General features: G+C 43.9%; 1 protein-coding gene across 12 annotated transcripts in view; it reads right to left on the reverse strand.

Annotated features, from left to right (window-relative positions):
- Positions 1-24362, reverse strand: part of CACNA1B (calcium voltage-gated channel subunit alpha1 B) — a 309602-nt gene that overhangs the window by 279976 nt on the left and 5264 nt on the right. For all 12 annotated transcript variants that reach the window (XR_012634942.1, XM_074924011.1, XM_074924009.1 and 9 more), the window contains exon 3: positions 19647-19786. Coding sequence is in view for 11 of the 12 variants with exons in the window: in XM_074924011.1 (XP_074780112.1) it covers positions 19647-19786 (140 nt within the window). In the remaining variant the exon portion in view is untranslated. The remainder of the gene's footprint in view (positions 1-19646; positions 19787-24362) is intronic.

Raw genomic sequence — 24362 nt, forward strand, 5'->3', positions numbered from 1 at the left:
ATATTTTTTCTTTGAAAAGTTTAGCCTTATTTTCCCAAATGAATGTGAGGCAGAGGGTGGTGGCAGGCTGGGTTAATTTTCAGAGCCACTCTATTCACAGATTAATCTCCCTCCCTTCTTGTTGCCAATTGGTCAAAAAGGGAAGCTTTTAAGGCAGCAGCTATAACCACTAATGTGCTTAACCAGCTGGGGGTTACAACCAACCTTGCAGAGCTGTCATCTCAAACACACATTGGACAATCTGGTCTATATAGCTAGTGCCTGTGGGCCCCAAAACACTGCAGTAACACTGATGAAGATCAGCATCTCTTGGTGCAGGTTTGAGACAGCAGGAAACAGCAGCAGGGATGCAGCAATGCCAACCTACCCCACCCCATCTCACAGGTGAGCACCAGGCAACTCCCCTGTGTCATGCCATGCGAAGTACCCATTTTTGTCCTGTTGAAACAAAAAGGCCCACAGTGGCCTTTGAGTCCCAGGGCACAATCCCATCTACAACAGCTTTGGCCCAAAGGGGACTCTGGGATGCTCTGTCACCAGGCAGCTCAGCTCCTGGTCAGTGGTATGACCTGGGGCTGAGCAGGGTGGGGGAGGGAGGTAGGTCTTCCCTTACTTTACTTTTTTTTTAAAAAGTGTATTTAGTTCAGACAATTTTCAGTATGGATAACTGAAATGCAACCAGTTTTAAAGAGAGGGAAGAGTTTTTATTCAAAGTTTCCACTTGACTCTTTTTTTACTTTTTCCCTCCACAACTGAAACAATTCAACATGAATGCCAACTGCTTTTGTCAGCTTAAGTAAACATGAGAAATCCTCCCCATCATACACCACTTAAGATTGCTTTCTCCCTTGCTTCTCCTGGAAGGAGTACATGATCTAGGCCAGCAGCTTCATCCATTTTCCAGTCCTAAAAATAAACAGTGTTTGTTCCTTGCCCCTTTTGCTTCACAAGATCTCAGATGTTAAATATTCAAACAATCCACATATAGAAAACTGATTCATCTCAATTATTCTTGGACATTTTCCTCCTGAAGTACATATATACCAAGTAAAGAAATAATACCACTAAGTTCTTTCCTCCACAGTACAGCTATATCGCCAACAACTTTAAAAATCACTTTCCACTAACAGATGGCAAACAGGGCTAAATGATGGGATGAGTGGTAGAAGGTTTCAGATGAGCATTCAGTGCAAGTTGCATAAACCGTCATCTTTAAGCTAAAGCGTCCACTAAGACGCTCTTTACCACCATCACCTACATGATTTTTTTCTTCCTGTATGCGTCTACGCATCATGAGACAAGAAGTACACAAAGTTACCAACAGGCTTAAAGTGAAACACTTCCACCTCCTTTTATTGTTTATAGTTTTGTCCTTCTAGGTGAAGTTTTCTAGGTGTGTGAGTGTTCTTCAGTAACTGATAAAAGTGGCGGAACCCTTTTCTAAATCAAGGAGGATCATAAGAAAACTCCAGTGACTTTATGAGCAGCTCTAGAAATCTCTCATTTTGGACTGATGCCCTGAAACTTGACAGGGAACGAGCCCATACAGGAGAAATAAGCCTATCACTGTTGCCAAAAATATGCTTTGAAAGTATTAAGAGAAAATTAATGGTTACTTTTGTCTTCTATATTCCTATACCTCCCTTTACACTGTGAAATAAGAAACATCAAAGTCTCTCTCACAGGGGTGTTGTGAAAGTGAATTAATGTTTGTGTGAAGTATTCATACTATAGCAATGAGTTGCATTTAAAATGGCCTAGAAGAAAAAGAAAACTCTCATCTTCAGCCCACAGTTTGAACAGTGAGCTCTAAATAAGACCCAGGGCTGTGCACTGAACAATAAAGATAGCAAATGAGATTAGCACAATCCCTTCTGCAGCCTCAGACAAAGCTGGAGCCCAGTGGAGAACCATGGGGGTGATCAAAGACCAGCGTGGTGCAGACACACTGCCAGACAGGGTTAATTCCAGCATTTCCCCATTTTCAATGAATTGCTCACTGAGAAAATGGTTTTGGGGCACAGACTCTGCTTTGCAACAGGGTAAGTCAGCCTGGAGATGGACCAGGTGCCTGGTGAGATGTCGCTCCTCCCAGGAGTATCCCCACGAAGCATTTCTGTGCTCCTAAGAAGGTCATCCCCTCCCCATTTATCACACAGGTGCTGCCAGGATGAGGCAGACCAGAAGCCTTCCTCCCGACCACGCTGCACCCCACAGGAGCAAAGCGCTGTGACAGAGCTGCGACACCAGCCGTCGTGTGCGAGCTGCTCACGGGCTGTGAAAGGCTCCGGGGGCAGGTGCTCTATAGAGATGCAAGTTCATATTTGACGGAGTGAGGAGATGACCTGCAGCCCAGCAGCACAGCATGTGCCATCCCACCAGGTACCTGGGATGATGCCCACCCGCTCCGTGCACTCTGTCGCAGGCATCTCCTGCCCCTCCACTGACGAGCACAAGCAACAGCTTTCCATGAGGGACAGGGGAGCGGTGGGGTTTGAGCAGCCCGGCTGCTCAGGAGATGGAGACCCATAGTACATCAAAAGAACTCCAAGGACCACAGCTTCCGTGTGCAATGCTAAAATTAGCCTAAGCAGGTTGAAGTTCAGCTTCTTCAGGCTGGGCCATCACTCCATGCCAGAAAACACAGAGCAATCAGGGAGACTAATTAACAGAGAAGACATTTCAGCAAAAGACTGCATTTTTAAGGATGCTCTGACTGCTGGCCCCCATCTGCCCAGGAACTGAGTATCATGGCAGCATGACAGAATTATTTTGCTGGATAATTTTTGTTGAATTTCCCCCACCCCACCCCTAGATTTAGGTCAACTACATGCTTCAGTAACTCAAGCCAAGTTTGCCAAAATGTTTTCTTGAAGGAAGGGAACATGGAGAACATTTTGTATGTCAACATTGCTAAATTGAAACCTTTAGAGTTTGGTCTTTTCTACTTAGAAGGATGTTACATTTTAATTTCACAAATAAAATTGAAGTTATTGAGAACATTGAAAAGCCCCAAAAAATTTCTTAATCCAGATTAGACAAAAACCTTACTCCTCATTTTACCCAGTTATCTTGCATTTTTAATCTGGTTTTCATCAGAAACTCAGCTCTTTCAGTGCTTTTGCATGGCATAAAATAATTTTCCGGATTTTTCAGAGCTACAAGCAAGCCAAAATAACAGTTATTTGCACAATCAAAGCAGTTGCACCACATACATTTCCATACCTATCAGACAGCTAAATTTAACTGCTTAATTATGGTTGGAGAAGAGGGGAACAGTAAGAAAGGCTGCACCTGGCAGCAACCAACCATCTCTCCTTGCTTTGGGAGCAGCACTGGAGCCCTCTCAATAGTCTCTTCATCTTTTCATTCACCTGCTCAATGCTGGAACAGGATGTCAGATCTCAGCTTGTACATTTTGTCCCCATCTTAAATCTACATTTTGAAGAACTATAATACGTCTAAAAAGGAGAAAACTGAGAGGTTTAATTACTTTTATCCATGTTTGAGAGATGCTCTCAAGTATAGCCAGGGTTCCTGGAATTGCAGCCCCAGTGCCAGGGAGAAAATGAACAACAAGAGACTGGCTAAAAAAATCCCCAGCTCCCGGATATTTGCCTGAAACACAGCATTTCCAAGAACGCTGCACTGTTAAGTCTGGCTGGGGCTAGTCTTGAGCAATGCCCTTTCCATGTCTCTGCTACAAGGTTATGATCGCATTAAACTTATGGATTTAGCAATCCCCCTCGCACACACACACAAACCAGACTTGGGGCCGGATGAGGTGGGAAGTGGCAAGAGGTGGGTTTTGCATTGCTGAATTTGCTTTAAAGCACAAGGGGAGAGGATCTGCATCCAGCACAGACTGCAGCTTCGCTCCACGCGCTGCAGGAGCCAGCTACCTAACGCCCGAGCTTCAGCAACAACCGTTTGTCTCATGAAAGGCACGCCACAGTTATCAAGTTGCAAAAGCAAAGCCCGAACATTTCGTTAGTCATTTCCATCAAGTGACCTTCCCAGGGTCTGCAGCATCTAAGGTACACCAAGCCCCAGCTGATCCATAGGCTGCACGAGCTGGCAAGCAGCAGTGCCAAGGGTGGGGAGGGAGCCCAAGGAGCTCACATGCCATCTTAGATTTCAGCCCTGAGATATTAAGGGTGATAACACACTGACTGAAGCCCTTGCACAGGATGCAGCTCTGTTGAAGGGTACCAGATCAGCAGTTTTCTACCTATCACCCTACGTCAATGCTTTAGCTAAGGTAATGGATGGCTTTTTTTAGCTGCACCTTGTAAGTCCTTCAGTCAAGGCACACAGAGCAACCATGTGGGTCCTTATCCCTTTTCTACCAGTGTTTTAAAGACTTCATTGGTTGATTTGGTTTAGCTCAAGTCCCTCATACCTAAAGAGGAAAGCAGATGTAAGTATGACCCATGGTTCCTCGTGAAGATGAGCACTCAGTAACAGCCACAAATTTCTTACGAACAAGAGGTAGTACTCAAGACTTGTAGGCTTTCCCTGCACCTCACAGACACCCATACACTGCCTGACACTTGGCTGCAAACACCATGGGACTCTGCCTCGTGGCTGAGTCCCTCAGACCACTTGCCTGCAGCTGATCTACCCACACACCATTTGGAAACGCTGGCACAAGGCAGCTGGATTTCACAGATCTCTTCCCTTCCTACAAACATTCCTGCAAAATGAGCCAGAAGTATCAAAGTGTGATGGAAAGTGCCCAGCGGGGACATAAACCAAGGCCTTTTCTCTGTCCTGGTGAAGATGCTCTGTCCCTCTCCCATGATTTCTTCACCCCAGGTCACCATGGCTACTGAAGACTCCTCCCCAGCCCCACCTCAACCCATCCATAGCCTAGTGCCACAGGGCTCCAGGCAGAGGTCGTTCCTCAGCATATTCACTGCAATTCCAGCTTCAGTCATGCTACCTACACCAGCAGCAGGGCCAAAGCAACACCACTACTGCCAGAAACAAGCTACGTGGGAGGCAAGTGGCTCTCTGCCCACTCCAGCATAGCCCTGAGCACAGCGTGGGCACACATTAAATCCCACCCCATGAAAGTGGCAGTGGAGGTTGTTCTCTCAGCCCCTCCATTATACAAAGTCCTGATCAGCCTCACAGCAAGGTGCCCATGTGGTTCACCTTCCCGTGCCGTACACGCTGCCTGCACCACTCATGCAAGGACATAAAGCATCACTCTATTGCCGTCTTCTTCCCACGGGTAAGGATCCTCTTTCACAAACCATATTACAGTTATTTTAACAACTTGGCCATGGACAGGTGGTTTCTCTCAATCCTCTCATGCTCTGGAGTAGCGGGGTGGGGAGATACCATCTCCTGCTGTGTGAAGGAGCTTGTTCCCAAGTTTCTCAGAGCTCTCAATTGTTTTCAGTTTTTAAACAAAAAGACCCACAGGCTTTTAAAAAGGAAGAATAGGCATGTAACTTTTTTCACATGTTGTCCATGTGAAAAATAGTAACTCTCAGTTGTGCATAAAATAAGATTTGAGAGGATGGTAAGCTGCAAACTAGAAATCAGAGGCGAAGACATTCTTCACTGCAGGCAGGATGGGGAAAGCATTACTTATCTGGCCACTTCAGAAAGCCACACAACCTCCCTTACTATAGGATGTAAATATTAAAGATGGTCCAACGCATTTATCCTCTCAACACCCTTACACACTTGGGCAGTGTTGTTATTTCCCAGATGAGGCCAAGCGATCCGGTCTGTGCCAGCCACCATGCAGTAAAGCTGATCTCCATTCACCCAGGCTGGTGTCCAGCGACTGGATGGTCCTTCTGTTTGGGACCAGAGTGAGAACATGAGCCATTTGTCACACGATGACATAAGCTCACGGATGCACTGTAATCAGCAGCAAGGAGCACCAGACATCTCTAAGGTGGCAGATATCTGCTGCACAGTCAGAGTTGGATGACCAAGGCCTGAAGGAGCTCCTAGAGCTGACAGTGATGCGGGGGTAATTTGAGGCAAACAGCCCAATGGTATTATTGAGGCATCATCTATAACAGGGCAAGAGAATCACTCTGTCCTAATCCCACTGGCAATGGGTTTACACCACAGTGCGCAACATTTACCACTTGTTCCGGAACAGCTAGGTTAGTCTCAGCAGAGCTGACAAAAAGGTCAGGTTTGGTCCGTACATATGACTGGGAAGATCAAGCAGAGCAAATGTCTTCAGCACCAAGGGCCCAGTTTTGCAAAGTCACTTTTCTTGATCCCATCCATATTTCAGAACATCTCCAACTGAGCCCCATTAATGTAATTGATTTTTAATGGCATTCTCAAAGAAATGATGTGAAGATTTTAACAGGCTATTAGACAGAAATTAAGCCTCACCTAAACCTTCCTCCCTAGGAACAAAGATTTCCAAAGATGCAGGGGGGCCATTTCATTCCTGCTAATGGGCAAGGAGGTACTACAGTGACCTGGGGAAAAGGGACACTAATTCCCCATATTCCACCCCAGATGGCATTGATCCCACCACTGCTAGAGACCAGAGGTTTGGAATTACAAGGGAAGGTTTTCCCATCCTTCCCACACAAGCAAGACCAGCAGGCACCCCCAGAGGGATCAGAAGCAAAAATACTATTTGATGAGTTGGAGGTCTTCTAGATTCCAAAAAGAAGAAAAATAAAATACATGTCCTGCTTGCTTTTATTCTCTGGGCTCCTTCATGCCAAGCAGGCATTGGCTGATTTCTCAGATCAGGCCTTTGAAACCCAAACAGCTGAACCTGGCAAGTGGTTATAGTCAATGGCTTCAGCAGTGCTGCTTTCCCAGTGAGGCTTGTGCTGCAGTAAGCCGTTACAGCCTCCATCCTTCTCCTGTGGAAAAAGGCACCAGGCAAGGACTTCCAACTTCTCCCTTTTATTCATTCCCTGTATGCACCACGAGCCATATCTTTTCAAATTCTACCCATGGCTCAAGCAATTTAAAGCCAGGATGTTATCCTGGAGACTGACTTTGCCATGGATGACATTCTTCTTCCTCTATTCAGCCACTTCTGCTCCAACAAAAGTGGAGCCACTCCTTTTTTTTATTCTCTAGCAAATCAGTGACAATACTTCTGGACATTTTGACTCAAAGTATGTCACCTCCCCCAAAGGTCCAATCTTTCCTCAGGTTAAAATCTGACAGACACCCACATTTGCAATTTCCCTTGTGTGGCACGCCATCATTTTAACACATTCCCCGTGGTACACGAACACTGAGCTCCATGCAAGATTCTCCCACTCACTGTGAGTGAGCATCTGCATTTCTAGAAGATTATGCTGTTACCATCTATTTTACTTCTGATTCAAATTCTCCTCACTTGATTTCAACATTTTTAAAGACTTATTTTTACTTCTTTTAAGGCATTTTAAACTTACTTCTTTACAATACTGTCAACCAGTTTTTTCCTCTAGTACATGACAAATTTGGGTATCATTATTATCTTCATTTTTAAAGAGGTAGAAATGCAGATACAAAAGAGAAAAGAAATGGCCTACAATCTTCTACTAGCCGATAACATGGACATCAAAGAAACACAGGATACCCCAAATCCCACTCCACTGCTCAATCTGCTAGACAAGAGAACTGAACCTATGTTATCCTGGATCTGTCTCAGACACAGCATTATGTGCTGCTATAGTCTCATGTTCTTTCGTGCCTTCCAATTAAAGCAAGGAAATTGGATCATGCTGAGCTTCCTTTGTCCTTTTCACCTCTTATGAAAGTCAGGGGTTACTATAATTTTATACCTGTTATAATTAGCTTTAATGTAACCTGAGAGGGAAAAAAAATACAATGTTCTTTTACTAACAGACTTAGTGAATCATGGAGTGGTCTTATCTTTTCCACAACTGGTAGCCAAGTTTAGCCTTTCCAAATCCTCTTAAATGGTACCTAACCAATTTAAGTATTTTATTCATTACTATAGAAAAAGAAATTTAAACTGTACAACAAGCTTGGGATTCACCCAACCAGTCCAGGCTAGGAGATAAGTTTGATCACAGAACTTCAGCGATTTGTAATGCTTCCACCCAGGAAGTGGGCAAACAAGGCTGGGATTTGGCACCAAAAGACAAGAAAAATAAACTATGAACTTCAGCACGTTTCTCCGGGTAGAAATAATCTGCATAGATCACTGATGAGGATACAAGACGTTATCAGTTAAATGTTTTTGGACCGATACAACATCACTTACTTGGAGCACATAGCTATGAGCTTTTGAAAAGAATGGGATTAAAAAGACATTTAAGGAGTTTGCTGGACTTTAATCTTTGTCCTGTAGCAATAATAGCCAGGATACTGTGACTCATGTCTTTATCAAGCCAAGACTTGAGGCTTTCATCTCATCTTTTCCCCAAACCTACTTCTGATGACCACCAAAACTGCCTATTCCTTCAGAGTGCAACAATAGCTCAACGCCACTTTACACAGCTTTTGGCTACTACCCTTCACCCAACACTGGAGGCCAGAAAAGCAGCAGAGATTTGTCTTGGGCATCATGAAGGAGGTTTAACACTTCTGCCCAGAGCGAGAGCTTTGGTGCCCAACTTCTGGCAGCTGGATGTGATTTCAGGTCTGACTGAAGCCTCATTCAGAACAGGGCCAACCTCTGACAAAATAATTTCACCTGCCAGAGTCTTCTTCCATGTTCCAAATCCAAAGTTTGGAGTCCGCAACTGAGGAGAGCCCTCTCCTCCCAAAGCAAAATCAAGGTGATGTTCCACCATGGAAAGACTGCATTTCTGCAGTACCTGGCCCGATGGTGCCAGACCTCACTCCTCTACAAAACCAGAACACCACTATCAAAGCGGCATCTACACCATTAGAAACCACCTTAGTTTCATTTTAAATGAGTGACAACTTTCAAACCCGGATCTGTCCCTGAAGGTTTTGAGGGCAAACTTAACACAACACTGGAGTACTGAAGTCTTCTCTAAGCTGTAGCACAGCTTGCAAAAAGACATTTGATCTTTAAATCAGACATTAAGTGATGGAATACCACTACTCCTATTGATATTGTTTCATGTATAAAAGGACAAAGTTTAGCCTTGACATATACTGCTGTATTTCACAGGTCATGCTGTAACAGACTGGATGGCTGCTCCAGAGTCATGTCTCCAGCATGATTCAGAAGAAATTACAAGATAAAGAAAAGGACAATTATGAAACAGCCTGTTCACATTTCCACCTAACTTATTTCAGGGAGACCAGGAAAAGGGCCTAATCATCCTCCTTCAAAAATCTGTTTCGTCTCTGCTGAATCTGTAGATGATCTCTAGGCTCCTTTGGTCTCAAAACCGAAACCAGGCCATTTCAGCGAAGCAAATTCTTGTGACGTGTTCCATGAGTTAATTACATTTCCATTAGTAAAGAAGTTCTAAAACTTCAGTTTCTTTGCTGATGCTTTTTGAATCCTGCCAAAATAGATAGGAAAACATGATTTCCTCCTGTTTTTTATCTATCTCAAACTTATGAGCTTTTCTTCTTAATTTTAACTCTCCTAGCCTTTTCATTTCTCCTTAAATCAACATTTCATCAACACTTTAATCATTTTCTCAGCCTTTCTCCTAAGCTTCCATGCCCAAACTTTACTCAAGGATGCTGGTTCAGGATATCTGAGATGGGGAACTAAGCCAAAAACCAGTTCATTCTTTCAGTCTTCCTTTTTTCTTCTTTTTCTTTATCTGGAATAGAAGCCAAGAGCTCCAAATTATTTTAAGTCCTCTTTGAACCAGAACCAAGCTATGTCCAACTAAGTTATTTCTTATTATCAGTTTAGTTTGAGAGCTCTTCAGCACAGGGACATTTTGTAGCTCAAATAGTCTTAGTCTCCTCCAAGAAGCTAATTTCTGTCCTTCACTCCTCCTTTACCTCTACATCACCCCATGAACCATCAACCTGCTCCTTAACCCTTAGTCCGACACTAGGTTCTTCCTGTTTTGCAGACTCTTATAGGGAATTTTTACATGTTTATTGAGATGAAGGGGGAGGGGGGTGGATGGGACACAGGACACTCAACTTTAGCCTCTCTACAGAAACATCCATAAGGACCAATCCTCACAAAAATGCATTTGCAAATGGATTTATGGCATCGGTATGACACGCCGAGAGCAGCCCTCTTCTATTTTGAGACCCCCTTACAATTCCTATTCCCAGTGAAGCACAGCACCACTCCAATCTCTACTTCTGATATCTTCCTTTCTTAAATCTTACACAGCCCAACATGAACTGACTTGAACTGTGCCAACAGTTAAACACATTGTTGGCTAAAACCTGGGACTTAACTCAGGAGTGACCTGAACTTCTTGATCCAGAGGGATGCTTTTAAAAGTCTACGACAATCACGAGAACCTACACATACACACCCACCTCTCTAGCCAGCTCTTGAAACCAAGACATCTTCTCCAGCAGTGACAGAATAAGAATATCCACCAGAAAAGCCTGACCTGCTTCCTTAATATCCCCTCCTGAGATCAATGAGCAAAATCTTTCATTTATTAAACAAAAAATAATGAAAGGTGATTTTTCCTGACCACCAGCATACAGGAAAATGGAGGATGGAGGAGACACAAAGCCTTACATTTATTGTCAGCTGTTGATTTGGTTAATGCTGATCATACCTTCGTGAGGATCAGGCAACTTTCCAAACCCTCTAGCTCACACTACAGATTTGACATGTGCCACATGTAGGAAGCAGGACTTCTTTCTCACCCTAAGCTGCTAGACTTTCCCATGGCACAAGGTGGCCTTCCCATGGCACAAAGTGGCCTTCCCATGCAGGCAGGAGTTTATGCCCCATTTATCCTGCAGCCACTGGTATTCATTCCCAGGGGATACCTTCCCTCCATCCACATTCAGTCAGATCCTTCAGCACAGAGAAGATCCAAGATAACTAAAGTTAAGCAAGGAGCCTAACTTTGGTATCAAACAACATCTCCAGGTACCCAAATGACAGGTGCTGACCCTGGAGCTTGAGTTACCTGTACAGAGACTTCCAGGTACTGAAGCCTTGCCCTGGCCAGAACATCCCACACACCTTGTTAGTGGTTCAGCAAGAATGAAAGGGAAGATCGATTTTCCACCTCCATTAAGTTTCCCTGATGATTTCAGAGAGCCCTGAGGAAGGCAATGGTCCCAAATCACCCAAAACCTTTGGGATGAGTTGTGGATCCAAGGATGCATGTATAAATGGGACACTGTTGCTCCTGGCAATCAGGATTAGATGACAATTAAAACTAGGCTGATTTTTTTAGACCCTCATCCTTTTCAACAACCACAGCCGGGTTCTTATGTCAGAAAAGCTGGACACTTGGGAACTGGGACACAGCAGCAGAAACAACATTTGAGAAACAGGACCCCAAGAAATCCTGCACACTCCTCCTCATCTAATCATGAGACAGCACTCAACAACACACAGAGGACTTGGGTGTTTGGGATTTTTGTTTGTTTGTTTTTAAACTGGGAGTCATTAAGTAAATGAACATTAGAGCACTTCATAGCTGAAATTGTGTTTGTTGTTTGGGTTTTGAAGCCCTAGTATTCATACCCAGCTACAATAGCAACTAGGTATGCAATGGTTTCCACCTATAGAGGAGAGCAAGCAGTCAAGCAGATGCCTACACTACAGGACTGCTAGGGCAGGATCAGACGTTAGGACCAGATCACAACGTCCAGAGTCCTCTTCTCACCTGCAGTCTCCACTATTACCTTCGCATGGTACAGCCTGTCCCCTCACAAAAGACAATATTTCCCTGCCACCAGCCTCCCTTCAAGAGTCATAAAGAGTTAAAAATGCTGTCTGGACTCCGGACTAATGATCCTGCCTGGCTTTGATAAAGCCCTGGCTGTGATGAGAAAGCATAGCTCCCTTTCACTTGGGATAGTCACTTCTACTTTACAGCTGCACAACTTCAGGGCCTGCAGGCCAGGGAGATGTAAGCATCCTCAGACGATGTCTGACACTCCTCTCTTTGTGAACAAAAAGCTTCAAAGAAGCATAAACAGGCATGAAACATGGAAAGCAGCACAAGATAGAAATCTGAATAAATGCTTTTGTTTCATCTCTCTTTGGAGAAAAGCTATTTGTCTCTGCCTCAACTTTCTGGCTTCTTGCTGTGCGGTATCATCATTTATCAGTTCACATACCAGGTATTCAATACCTTGCAGTCACTTCTAATAAAGTAAGAGAGAAGCACGTCAATCTCATTATCTGTTTGCCCTTGAGAAGTACTCTGACCTGAAACGTTCAGATTGCCACAACCAGAGCAGAGCCATGCTTAAAGGATAACTTCTGCCAGGGAAGGGCCATCCCCACCCGCGGGTCCTCTGAGGGTCTGTGACCATCTGTAGCCTTCCTCTAAGCACAGCCCTGAGTCCTCCTCTGCTCAGGAAAGTCTCCTTCTAATTTAGCAGCCAGCCACACAATTACACACCCACCTGCTTAACTCAACCTGCCTCTACCCACCCCCACCAAAATGAATGTACAAAAGCCACTATAAGTAACAAAAAAAGACGAGCCCTAATTAACACTCGAACAGGCTCAGCACAGCCTGGGACACCCTTTGCCAGGTGAAACAAGCCCAGAGGGAAAGCAAGCTCCAGTCCCAAGGAACCTGCTGCCCCACTGGGCAAAACTGGCTGTAATAGTGCATAAAAAGAAACAGGGACATTTGCCAAGGTGGGTTTAGAACCCACATATCCTTCCTCCTTGTCCAGCATCATCTTCTTTGAAGGAAACTGCTTCTTCATCTCCCTAAGAGCCCAGATGGCCAAGGGACAGAAAATAGAAGAACTTCAAACTATTTTCGACTGTTCAAACTGAGACCTCACACACCCTCTTTGCTTCCAGTTACTAATTAGTCATTTTCTCTGCCTCAAAAAAAAGTATTTGGTTACTTGCCTTCCTCCATTACTGCCCCCATACACCAGCCAGATCACTGGTTAACACCTTGCATTCAGGAAAACATGTAAATTCCCTTTGCCTTGTCCAATTTTTTTTATCTGATTTTATTTTGGAAGGTACCCTCAGCTTTTCTGAGCCAGCAAGTATCCATCCATCATTGGAGCATAAAAGAAATTGAAAACAAGGATCAGCTCCATTAAATTCTACAGAGGCTTTGCTCTTCGCATGACTCATGCACAATGCTAATAGCAATCAGCCTTAGTCCATCACCACCCATACTGTATAACCATGCAGAGAGGCTTACTTGTTTTCCTTGTGACAATTAACCACGATGAAGCTTGTCCCTCTCAAAGTATTAATTTTCCCAACTGCTGCTGCTGCTCAGCTTTGCTTTCTAGCACAGAAGTGTCAAAAGTTCCATGTCAGAAAAGCAGAGAGAAATTTGCATTTCCCTGCTCCTAGCCCCTTTATTCCCTATGAGTCTAGATCTAAAGCTTACAATCAAAGCACTGAGCATACTGTCTAAAGTGATGCTGGCAGGACATCCAAGGGGGTTTATTTCAAATTATATTGATCTATGGTTATTTGCAGGTGGCAAGACTGAGGTGTTCTGGGGAGTGTACAAGAGCCAGTCACGTAGGACCCTCAAGGGCTTTTGAATGCCCAGGAACATGCACGTGCAGAAAAACAATGCTAGAGACTATAGACATCTACGTATATTTGACAACTTTAAGAATTCCAGCCCTCAACCAGGCATCCACTTCTCAAATACTTTCATGGTCACATCTCCTGGTGATGCGCAGACCAGGCTAGATGGATCCTATGCCTCCCCCTTTGACAGTCATCACTGCAACCAAGGTTGCTGCTGCTCCTCATACACTGCACCAGGAATAGCATCTCAGACTGCCCACATACTAGGATGTTCCTGGTAACTAGCAAAGCTAACATCAAGGATGAACAGGTCTTTATTATGCTACTAAATGAGTTACCTTCCAAATTATTAGCATCACCAGGAGCTAGGAGCACATTTCTCAGTCATGCAGACAATCAAGATAATTCTAGCTTTTGTAATTTGTTCCCAACAGCCTGAGACATCAGTAACAGCACAGAGGCTTTGTGCACATCATTTGGCAGCTCCAGGCCTGGCACATGCTGTCTCTGCCAGTCCCACCCAGCTGATCCAACTGGCTCAAGAAGCTACCAGGACTCTTCGAGAGTGTTTAATCCAGGCCGACTGAAAGCCAAAAAAATTAACTCTGCTCATAAAGGACAGAGCATGATCCTTTCTAGTGCTCCATTTATTTTTACCAGCCTTTAGCAACTCTTGGTGTTGGACAAACACTGCACACAGTTGTGGTCACTGTCTCCAAGAGGATAAGACAGAACTAGGAAAGGACCAGAGCAACAATACGGGTCAGCAGTGCACAGAAAAACTCTCAGATCAAGGGAGGCTGGGCAGCATACATTTCTGACTGGGGTAAAGCTGGAGATTCATAAAACCATAAGCATGCAGAAAAGGAATTATTATTCTCCAGATATTGCTACACAAAATCTAGAAGGCACCAATGGAAGTCTCAGGTAGCTAGCGATGACAAAAGGGATCGGCAGCACCTTTTCTTGTGGTATGTAATTAAATCATGAGACCCATTACCCAGGATATGATGAAGCCAAAGTATAAACAGGCTCCAAAACACAACCAAGGAGTACAGTCCCCTTTAACCACACAGTTAAAAGGCATCAGATCCATATTTTTTCTCGAAAATCCCTAGACATCTGAATTTTGGGTATCAGGGAGATAAGGATCATTTTATCCATGCTTTGCTCTCCATTCTTCCCCTTAGCAGCCACCCTAATACACCAACTCCAGCTAGAGAGGATGTCTGTAGTTTAAACCAGTACAGCATTTTGTCAGGCAACTGTATCCAAAGCCCAGGACACCAGGAGAAATCTTCCCAGGAACTCCAACAGGAACAGGTATGAGCCCTTGAGGCCCTGCATCCAGTCTCATAGCTCTATCCACGGCCATGTGAGGGGTTGTTTGGATGTAGGGAGGACTTTGTTCCCAAGACAGTTCTGGATTTCTGAGGTTTCCACCCCAAGACATGTTGCAGCAAGAGAGTAAGAAGTCCCTTTTCTCCCACCCAAATTTTCACCACTTGGGAAAAGTGCATTAAGATCATCTAGTCCCAGACCAGTTGAGAAATTGCATTTTTGTGTGATTTAGAGCTGCTAATGGGTGATGTCATCAATGGAGCAAATGCAATCCCATAAAAATGTGAAAATAAAATGATTAAGAGGTATAAAATATATGGGTCTGTCCACAATAGCAACAGGCACATCACAGCAGGGCAGCTTGCCTCGATACTCATCTACAACTGGAGGAGTTCACGAGAAATAACTAAAAAAATTACAGAAGAGACAAAACCTTTCAAGAAGCAGAAATCTATTATTTTCCCAGGCCTTTATTAATAGCAAATCAGCATGCTTCCTTGAAAGTAAATGAGAAAAAGGCACCACGGCAGTACTGTGGAAAGAAACTGAGGGAGTGTTTTCTGGAACAACAAACCAAGCCATTTTGGGCCACTATCTGTTAGACTCCAGCTTAGCTCAATAGGATATTGATCCTGGCTGCATATAACACAGCCCTGATTCATTTTCTGATTAACAAGTTCTAGTGTCTGATTTTGACAAACAAATGTCCATTGTTGCAGGTAAATAAAATACTTATTTATCAATAATACCAGTGTGCAGGCACTGAGTAGCAAAAAAGGGGGTTAGAAAAAACAGATGGAAAGGGTTACTGCATGATCACTGTAATATTTACATAAGGGTGAGTTCAATAAATGCAGAGCCTTCCCCCACAGCCTCCTCCAAAACACACCCAGACACTGGCTGGCCTTCTTCCTACGGAAACAGCTAACAAGAGCAAAGCTGCTCTTTGCTTTTATGGGTTTTAGCTAAAAGCTGAAAATGAGATCAGATTTTCTGACATCCACCGTTTACCTTAATAAAAATGTGCACTCAACAGGATTAGCAGGTATACAACTCTGCATGTGGTATCATGAAATGCATTTTCATGATCTTTCATGCTTACACAGAAGAAGGAGAAATCAAAATCCCTCTATAATATTGAAGATCAATGTGAAACTGAGCTTAGGAACTGAACACTGAACACTGCCTGGGAAACATGAAGTAACATTTTCCAGTAGAAATCTTGCACATATGGCAAAGAAAAGCTTTTGATAGAGTAGTAAAATGATATTTCGAAAACTGATGTCCTACCTATCTATATTTATAAGAACACATTAAGTATGAGTTTAGCACTGTCCTTTTATATTATTCTCTAATAAATTTCAAAAAATGATCAAGTAGGTTTTGTAACACACAGATCTGAGACTGTCCCCCACAGAAATGAAAATTAAGGTCCCACCTGTGTCACAGAATCACAGAATCATCTAGGTTGGAAAAGACCTTGAAGATCATCCAGTCCAACCATTAACCTAACATTAACAGTTCCCAGCCCCACCATCTCCCTCAGCCCCAACTCTACTCTTCAACCCCTCCAGGGATGGGGACCCCCACCCTGCCCTGGGCAGCCCATTCCAACGCCCAACAGCCCCTTCTGCACAGAAATCCTTCCTGACATCTAGGCTAAACCTTCCCTGGCACAACTTGAGGCCATTACCTCTTGTCCTATGGCTTGTTACTTGGTTCAAGAGACTCATCCCCCCTCTCTGCACCCTCCTGGCAGGGAGTTGCAGAGGGCCAGGAGGTCTCCCCTCAGCCTCCTCTTCTCCAGACTGAACCCCCCCAGTTCCCCCAGCCGCTCCCCAGCAGACCTGTGCTCCAGACCCTGCCCCAGCTCCGTTGCCCTTCTCTGGACACGCTCGAGTCACTCAATGGCCTTTTTGGGGTGAGGGGCCCAAAACTGAACACAGGAATCGAGGGGCGGCCTCCCCAGTGCCGAGCACAGGGCTCAGATCCCTTCCCTGTCCCTGCTGGCCACGCTATGGCTGACACAAGCCAGGATGCCATTGGCCTTCTTGGCCTCCCGGGCACACTGCTGGCTCACGTTCATCCAGCTGTCGATCAACCCCCCCAGGTCCCTCTCTGACTGGCAGCTCTCCAGCCACTCCTCCCCAGGCCTGTAGCGCTGCTGGGGGTTGTTGTGGCCCAAGGGCAGCCCCCGGCATTTGCCCTTAGTGATACTCAATAGGGACTCAAGGTGTCACCGCCTTGCAGCCCCTCCCTGGAGAAACAGCTGAGTTTGTCAGTAGTAAATCTCCTTCCTCAGCAACCTGCCTTTAAACTCTCAACGCAGAAATGTCAGTATGATGTCTGTCTCCAGTAAATGGCCTTGCTCAGACTTCCCCTTGTTAGCTGAGCTAGGGCAGGCAATAGCCAGATGAAAGGGTTTCTGGCCAGTGAAGGAAGCCCAAGAAAGAGGAGCTCCTGCTTTCTAGCAGAGACCCATGGCAACACAGGAGTGAGCTAAGAACATAATAAGAATCTAAGAAATTCAGAGCAAAACACAACAGGCTACAGAGAAAACACTAATTCAATCCCCTGTGTGATACTAGGGATCTTTCAACATTATTTCTCTACAATAGGTCCCTCCACCTCATTACTGGGTTTGGAAATACAGCCCCAGATTCAGAAAAGCATTTATCTAACCAAGCACATGAGTAACCCTGTTATTTTCAGTAGGGCTCCCCCCAGACACCAAAAATTGGGCTCAAACTCAAGCACTTTGCTAATCCAGCCCTTGAATTACAGGATTAGAGTTCTGTGGGTTTCCTCAGTGGAGATGACTCTTGGACTTAATGTCAACCAGTTTACACTTTGCCTTCCCTGCATTGCCCGCCTGGTGGGAAGTCCATGTACAAGACAATTTCAATACAGCCCAGCTAGTATCACCCTTGGAAACCAACAGCTTTGACGTTAACAGGATTGTACTTCAAAAAGAATATGCGTGTTTGCAGATGGCAACAGGGTTCCTTATTACAGCTGTCTAATCAAGCCGATATTCCGCAATTATGCTCGGAGATCAAACAGCGCTGCAAACAGTGCTCACAATAAAACCAGCACCAGTAAGATGCTGGTGTCACGCCTTAGCATCGACATTTGGTTGTGATTCCACGAACACAGCACGCACACGCGATGTTTCAGCCACTGTTGTAAAACTTCGAACATCTCGGTCACAGCTACAGTTTTTTAAAAAAATGTCTATTTTGATTCTTGGCCTGTGTTTATAAAAAAACCCAAATCTAAAACATGCTTAAACAAATAGCAGTATGGCTATAATTCAGGAGAGCTTTTATGTATAACCTTAAGTACAGAGCCACTGGAGTCAGCTGAATTCAAACGTGTACTTGAATGCTTTGCTGAAGGATAAATTAAACCACATGCCAAAGTCCTTTCCAGAATCAGGGCCTTTATTTTACTTTTTTAAAATACACAAAAGGGCATAGTGTTAACTAGGAATCAGAACATACCATCGGTGCAAATAATTGTAGCATCTGTGCTAATTCTCTTTTCATCCTGGTACCCCCTATGCTTCCAAGTATGTAAATCTGATTCTCCTTGTGGCTCCACTGAAGTTTCTATTGATTAAATACCCAGCCCCAGCAGCAGGAGAATCAAGCTCTGCATATTTATTTTCTTCCTCTCAATACATAAAGAATTCCCTTTGGCCTCTCAATTGCTATATCACATGGTACTCTGAATGCAAATAGAATTACAGTGATAATGTATCTAATGAATACATTTGTATATGTATGCAAGCATTTTCCTAATAACATCCTGCTCTACACCCCTAAGCAGACCAAAGAATATATATATTCGTCACACACAGTAGCAGAGAAGGTGTGTGAAATGAGTTCATATTAATAACAAGAGCCAGATTGCAGTCTTCTGGGGAAAAAAAACCCAATTGAAATCCTTCCAAGATGAAGGCTGCAAGATCAGGACCTCACGCAGACCTTTTGAACATTTCTGTTGGAGCTTTAAAGCACAATTTGTAGACCATAAGCGTTAATGTTTATGTTTACATTATCCACTAGGATTACGCTACATTTATATAAATAGATAAATAGATATAGAAACAGTTGCAAAGTATAACATAAAAACATTTTAGGTATTTCCAAGAAAGAAATTAGCAATATCGTTTCAAACCAGGGTACAAAATGCCCAAGTAACATTTTCAGCACCATCCTTTATAACATGCATTCTCTTTGAATTATTCTTAGAAAAGGTATTTTATAGCAGACCAAATTCTTTCCTGCAAAAACTTCACTGATTTCAGACTTGTAATAGATTAAAAATGGGATGCATTTAATTCATTAGCTCACTCCATGTTGACTTTAAAAGTCATCCTGTAATGTCAGAAGATAGATTGATTTAAAACAGGTTCAAGTACCTACTGGCAATTAGAACCTGCAAAGTCCAAGAAATGTCAGTAAGCACCTTGATAAGATACATGCCAGCACATATACAAATAAATATCCTCAAAACCTCTTTTCAGTTGGTTCAAACAACAGTTTGGAAGTGTCTCATTCAGCACAATAGCCATTATTTAAAGACAACAAGGTCAGAAATACAGTTTTTTAATACTATTTCACTGAAATCACTCCCACTGCAACCCACAGTTAAAAAACAACACAAACCAAAGCAAGAGCCCCCCTTAAACTCTGGTCAAGAGGAGGTCACTTACCCTGTGAGGACCACAACAAAATCCATCACATTCCAACCGTTTCGGAGGTAAGAACCTTTATGAAAAACAAAGCCCAGAGCGATGATTTTTATACCAGCTTCAAAACAAAATATTCCAATAAAGTACGGCTCAGTGTCATCCTGAAAAAGAATAAAAATCAAAGGTGTCAAGGAGATAGCTATGCTTCTGCACTGATAGTGAGAATCATATAAACTACATGCACCAACTTCATGCCCTTTTCAGTTCTCTGAACAGAGTTGAAAGCAAAAGTTTTAAGTTTACTGGAACTAAGCACAGAGAGAATGTAATTATTTTTTCTCTGAAAGTAAATTTGTTTGTTCACATTGGAAATTCTATTTGTCTTTGATCATTTCACTCCACACTTTCCACCTTTACTCAATATACTGGAGGGAATTTTAATACTGAAATTTTGCTCTAAGGGTATTATTTATACTTGAGATCATATATTTCTGTAGTTATTGACATGGAAGAAAACTTGCTTTACAATTCATCCAGGAAACTGAAACAAGAGGATATCTTGGGGAGTAACAGTCAGCACTGCAAGCTTGCAAACACTTGCAGGAAATTATTTATCATTTATTCCATCAGTTCTTCCTTTACTCTTTCTCCTCCATTTTCCCAATTTCCACAGCTGCAGCCTCAATTGTTTTCCTTCCACTGTGGATCTGATCCAGGGAGAAATTCCCATTCCCTTCCACTGACAGCAGCAGCAGTAAGGTTTATGTCTCAGGCCCATGGTGCAGACTAAAGCATACCCTGGGATCACAGCTTCATGTCCTAGCTCACTAGATAGAAGAGTCAGACTTAGTCTCCACAGTTTTACTAAACTATCTTTTTTCATCTATGGCACGAGATCCCTCAGTATTATGCTTTATTGATAAGACTTTCAACACAAATTCAATGCCGAATTGAAGCATTCACATTTGGAAGAAAGATGTGGGTAAGAAGTGGGAACAAAGTAAGAGGTGAAAGCAATGGCTATCAATTTCAAGAACCTGTAGCAATTTCCAAATGTGCCTTAGATCCCAGATTCCAGCTGAAGTCAATAGAAGTAAAGCAGCCCTACCCAGAAGGAAGCAAACTCCCAAATTAAGAGATTAGAAATATTTGTTCCAGTGGCTTTGGCATTTCTGACCATCAGAGCCAAAGAGTCGAGCTGCTGTTTGATGCACAGTTGTTCACATTTTGCAACTCTACTAATGACAAAGTGTGATTTTAGTTCTCTTATACAGAAAGAACATGGATGTCAAGGCTTGTGGCCACAGAACAAGGAGAGAAGCAGTTTTGATACAAGAATTTATTTTACAAGCACAGCAATGCTTGCTCAACTCTGACCCAGCACTGCCACACAGCCTCATGCTTTAGGCACAGTACTTGTTACACAAAGCCAGGTTTTTCACACCTAGAAGACCAATATAATACTATACCCCTCCCAAAAATGCTTACGCACTTAGCAAATCGATGTATGTCACTAAAGATGCCTCCAAGCTGTTGGAAATTACTACTTCTGGACAGGCCTTTCCATCAGTGGTTGAATTAAAGTTTTGTTTCCTTCAAAGCAGCACCCCACATTCCTACGCACCTCAGTGACCCCAGCTCCTCCATGTACCTCATCTTTCACCCTCTATCATCTCTACTCCCCTCCACCTTTCCTAACCTCACAGCCCCAGCAACTCCACCTCCCATTCCCCTACAGCCAGGCAAGGTGACCAGTGACCTGCAGATCACACACACCTGTAATGACTGGCCAGACAGCAAAACAGAGCAGGTGACTTTCAAGATCACCTTTGGCTGAAACAGAGGGAAAAAACAAAAACAAACAAAACCCACAAAAAACCCCCACAAACCCACAACCCCCCCCCAAAAAAAACCAAACCAACTTGCTTCCCCTCAAGCCAAGGAGCTGTTTCCAGACAGCAGCACCTCCAAGCACTCCGCCCCTCCACAAGGCTTCACTGACACTGCTTAGAGGATACAGAAGCTATCACTGACTGACTGAGAAACTTCCAGCTACCCATCTCAGTGCAGTTTACCCACAGACACCACTGGCAAGGCCATCAGACCTTTTATGACCTTCAGCAGAAACCTTACAATAAGAGTCTTGTTCCATCAGTTTCTCCACAGCAAGAGCTAGAGGCATCCCAGGGCTCCAACCCAGCACAGAAAACAGGGAAAAAGGAAGAGGGGTTCAGAAATCATCATATGTGATTTTAGGAGAAGATACCATACTGCTCCTCTGCTTTCTCTTTTGCATACAAGGAGCACTCTAAGAGCCTAGTCTGCCTGCTCTTCAAACCCACAACACCGTCTAGTCCAACAAATATACATAATCTTTGCAAACAAAGGCCTCCCAGCCCATCCTATATTTCCATCCCACAGCTACTAACATGCCTCTAAAAATAGCTCTTCTAGCACACACACAAAAAATATACCTTTACCCACATATACTCCCCCTCATTACTCCCTCACTTCCTGGAAGCCTCGTATCTACTCTGCTACCAGTCGTTTGCTCAATCTAGGTCAGGTGCCTTGTGATTACAGCTCCCAGCTTTAAAGAACCAGGCTTCAGGTACTCAAGGCTTTGATAGAAAATACTCTTCCCAAAGCTAGGACTACACCAATCTCTTAGGAAGTAGGTCAAAGAAGTTCTTGTCAGCTCCTAGGGAAGCAGGAAGGCTCACGGATGGGCTTGGGTATTTATTACAAAGAAAAACTGTCATCTATAGGGTTGGCAGTGAGTAGCTGGGGAATAAGAGAGGGTAGAAAGAGGGTCTCTTCTAAAGCCTGTCTAAATTTACACTAATTTAGCCTAAGAATCAGGACATTAACAACAGGATGAAGAATAAGATATATGCCCCATTAAGTAGTGGGGCCTGCTGCTGAAAAAAAGGATTCACATGACTGGGTGTGATGGAAGGAGCTGGAGGGCAGGGACATGGGTGACATGGCCCGGTGCAGCTCTGAAATGGCACTGCTCTTGGCTCAGAGATCCTGCTGCCAGGGAACCCTGCAGCCCCCTTCAGACAGGAGGCTGCATTGCTGCTTGGTTCAGGAGTAGGAGAGCAGCTGATAATGAGTGTCAGTGTGTGTGCTTGGAAGGAGGGTGGAGAATTCAGGCGGCAGCCAGATTTGTGCCAGCAGGTTTTTTTACTGTGGACACAGCAAAGCTTGAGAATGGGCCAAACACACATTTAATCAGTATGTTTCAGCTCAGAAACAACTTTTGAGTCTGGAAAGTCATCACCATTTCTAGTCCACGTCCTAGTGTCTTTCCTTGGCCTTTGGATGTGACAGGATTGATAGGTTTGGGTGCGCAAGGCTTTGTTCATGCAAAGGTTAATATGAACACCTCACACACAACCGCACAAAATGCCTGTGGACAGGATAAAGAATCAAATCCTTTAGTAAAGTGCAAAAGCTGTTATGCTGAATATCTGAGAAAAGTTATATTCTGCCCTCACATCAAAAACATCCCGAGGAGTCAAACACTCAGAACCCTACAGTGGCATGCAGATGAACATCCTGCAGACCCACTGGTGTCTTCAAACAGGGTGTGGCCCAGAGTGGGACAAAAATAGATTTCTTGGCCTGCAAGTTCTGTCAGGCTGGTGCAAATCTATGGTCTACTGAAGCTTCTCATGAAAAACTGAGAACTTGGGAAGGAGACAAGGCGTGCCTCAGCCTGGACAGCCAAGAGCATTGTGAGCAAGGCATCCACTTGCAAGGCCGTTCAGGGCTCAGATGTGAAGCTCACAGTCCCACATTTGGAGCTCTCACCACCAGGCTCTGGGCCACTCAGTACAACTCCCTCAGCATCTTTTCAGTTGGCATCACTCCAGTGTGTACAAACAATGCAATATTTATTGGGACACAGAGAGACTGACTCTACAACCTATTGGCTAAGGCACTCGGCTGATATGGACAGTAGCAAGTTTGTAGCATCTCTGTTCCAGTGGATAATTACTGATGTGAAGTAAACACTTCCAGCAGCCAAAGCATGTGAGACTCCCAGCTCGGAGCAGGCAAGAGCCTAGGGTGTAGGTCATTCTGCTGCTAGTGGAAGAGTGAGCTTATTTCTCTTGCCTGAAGAGCAAGGACTTGAAACCAGTGTTCCAGTTCACCACTAAATGCTTCGACCACCAGGCTGGTGTTTTTTCAGAGCCCTGATTTTGACCAGAATTTCCATCCTAGAGCCAAGTAATGCTTTTCTGTGCTACAAACTACATACAGAAAATGGACAGAGAAAGATTACTCATAACTCAGCCATTCCAGTTCTTGAAACACTGCATATACTGAGACATCACTTGCTCTTCCCATGTGCTTAATTAACCCTGCCTGACAAGTAACGTGAGCACAGAAAACAGCCAAAAGATATTGCACTGTGGGTTCATATCTTGCATGTCTGGGGAGAAACATAGCAGCAAATTTTGATTAGAAGAGAATAATAATGAAAATGTTTGTATGGACTCCTCCATCTTTTTCTCAGCTTTAACAGACAATCTTGAGATTTTTGTCTTTGTATCTGAGGCACAAAGTATGCGGGCAGCTTTGGTTTTCCCTCAACAATTCTGCCTACATCTCCCAGTCATAAAAGGCTTGTGATGTGCATCTCATATCCTTAAGATCCGCTTCACTCTTCAGTGGTGAGCTCTCACTCCAATTTGGAGATTTGAATGAGCTCAGGAGAAGGAAAGG

The sequence above is a fragment of the Athene noctua genome, chromosome 20 (genome assembly GCF_965140245.1).
Source record: "Athene noctua chromosome 20, bAthNoc1.hap1.1, whole genome shotgun sequence".
NCBI lineage: Eukaryota > Metazoa > Chordata > Aves > Strigiformes > Strigidae > Athene > Athene noctua.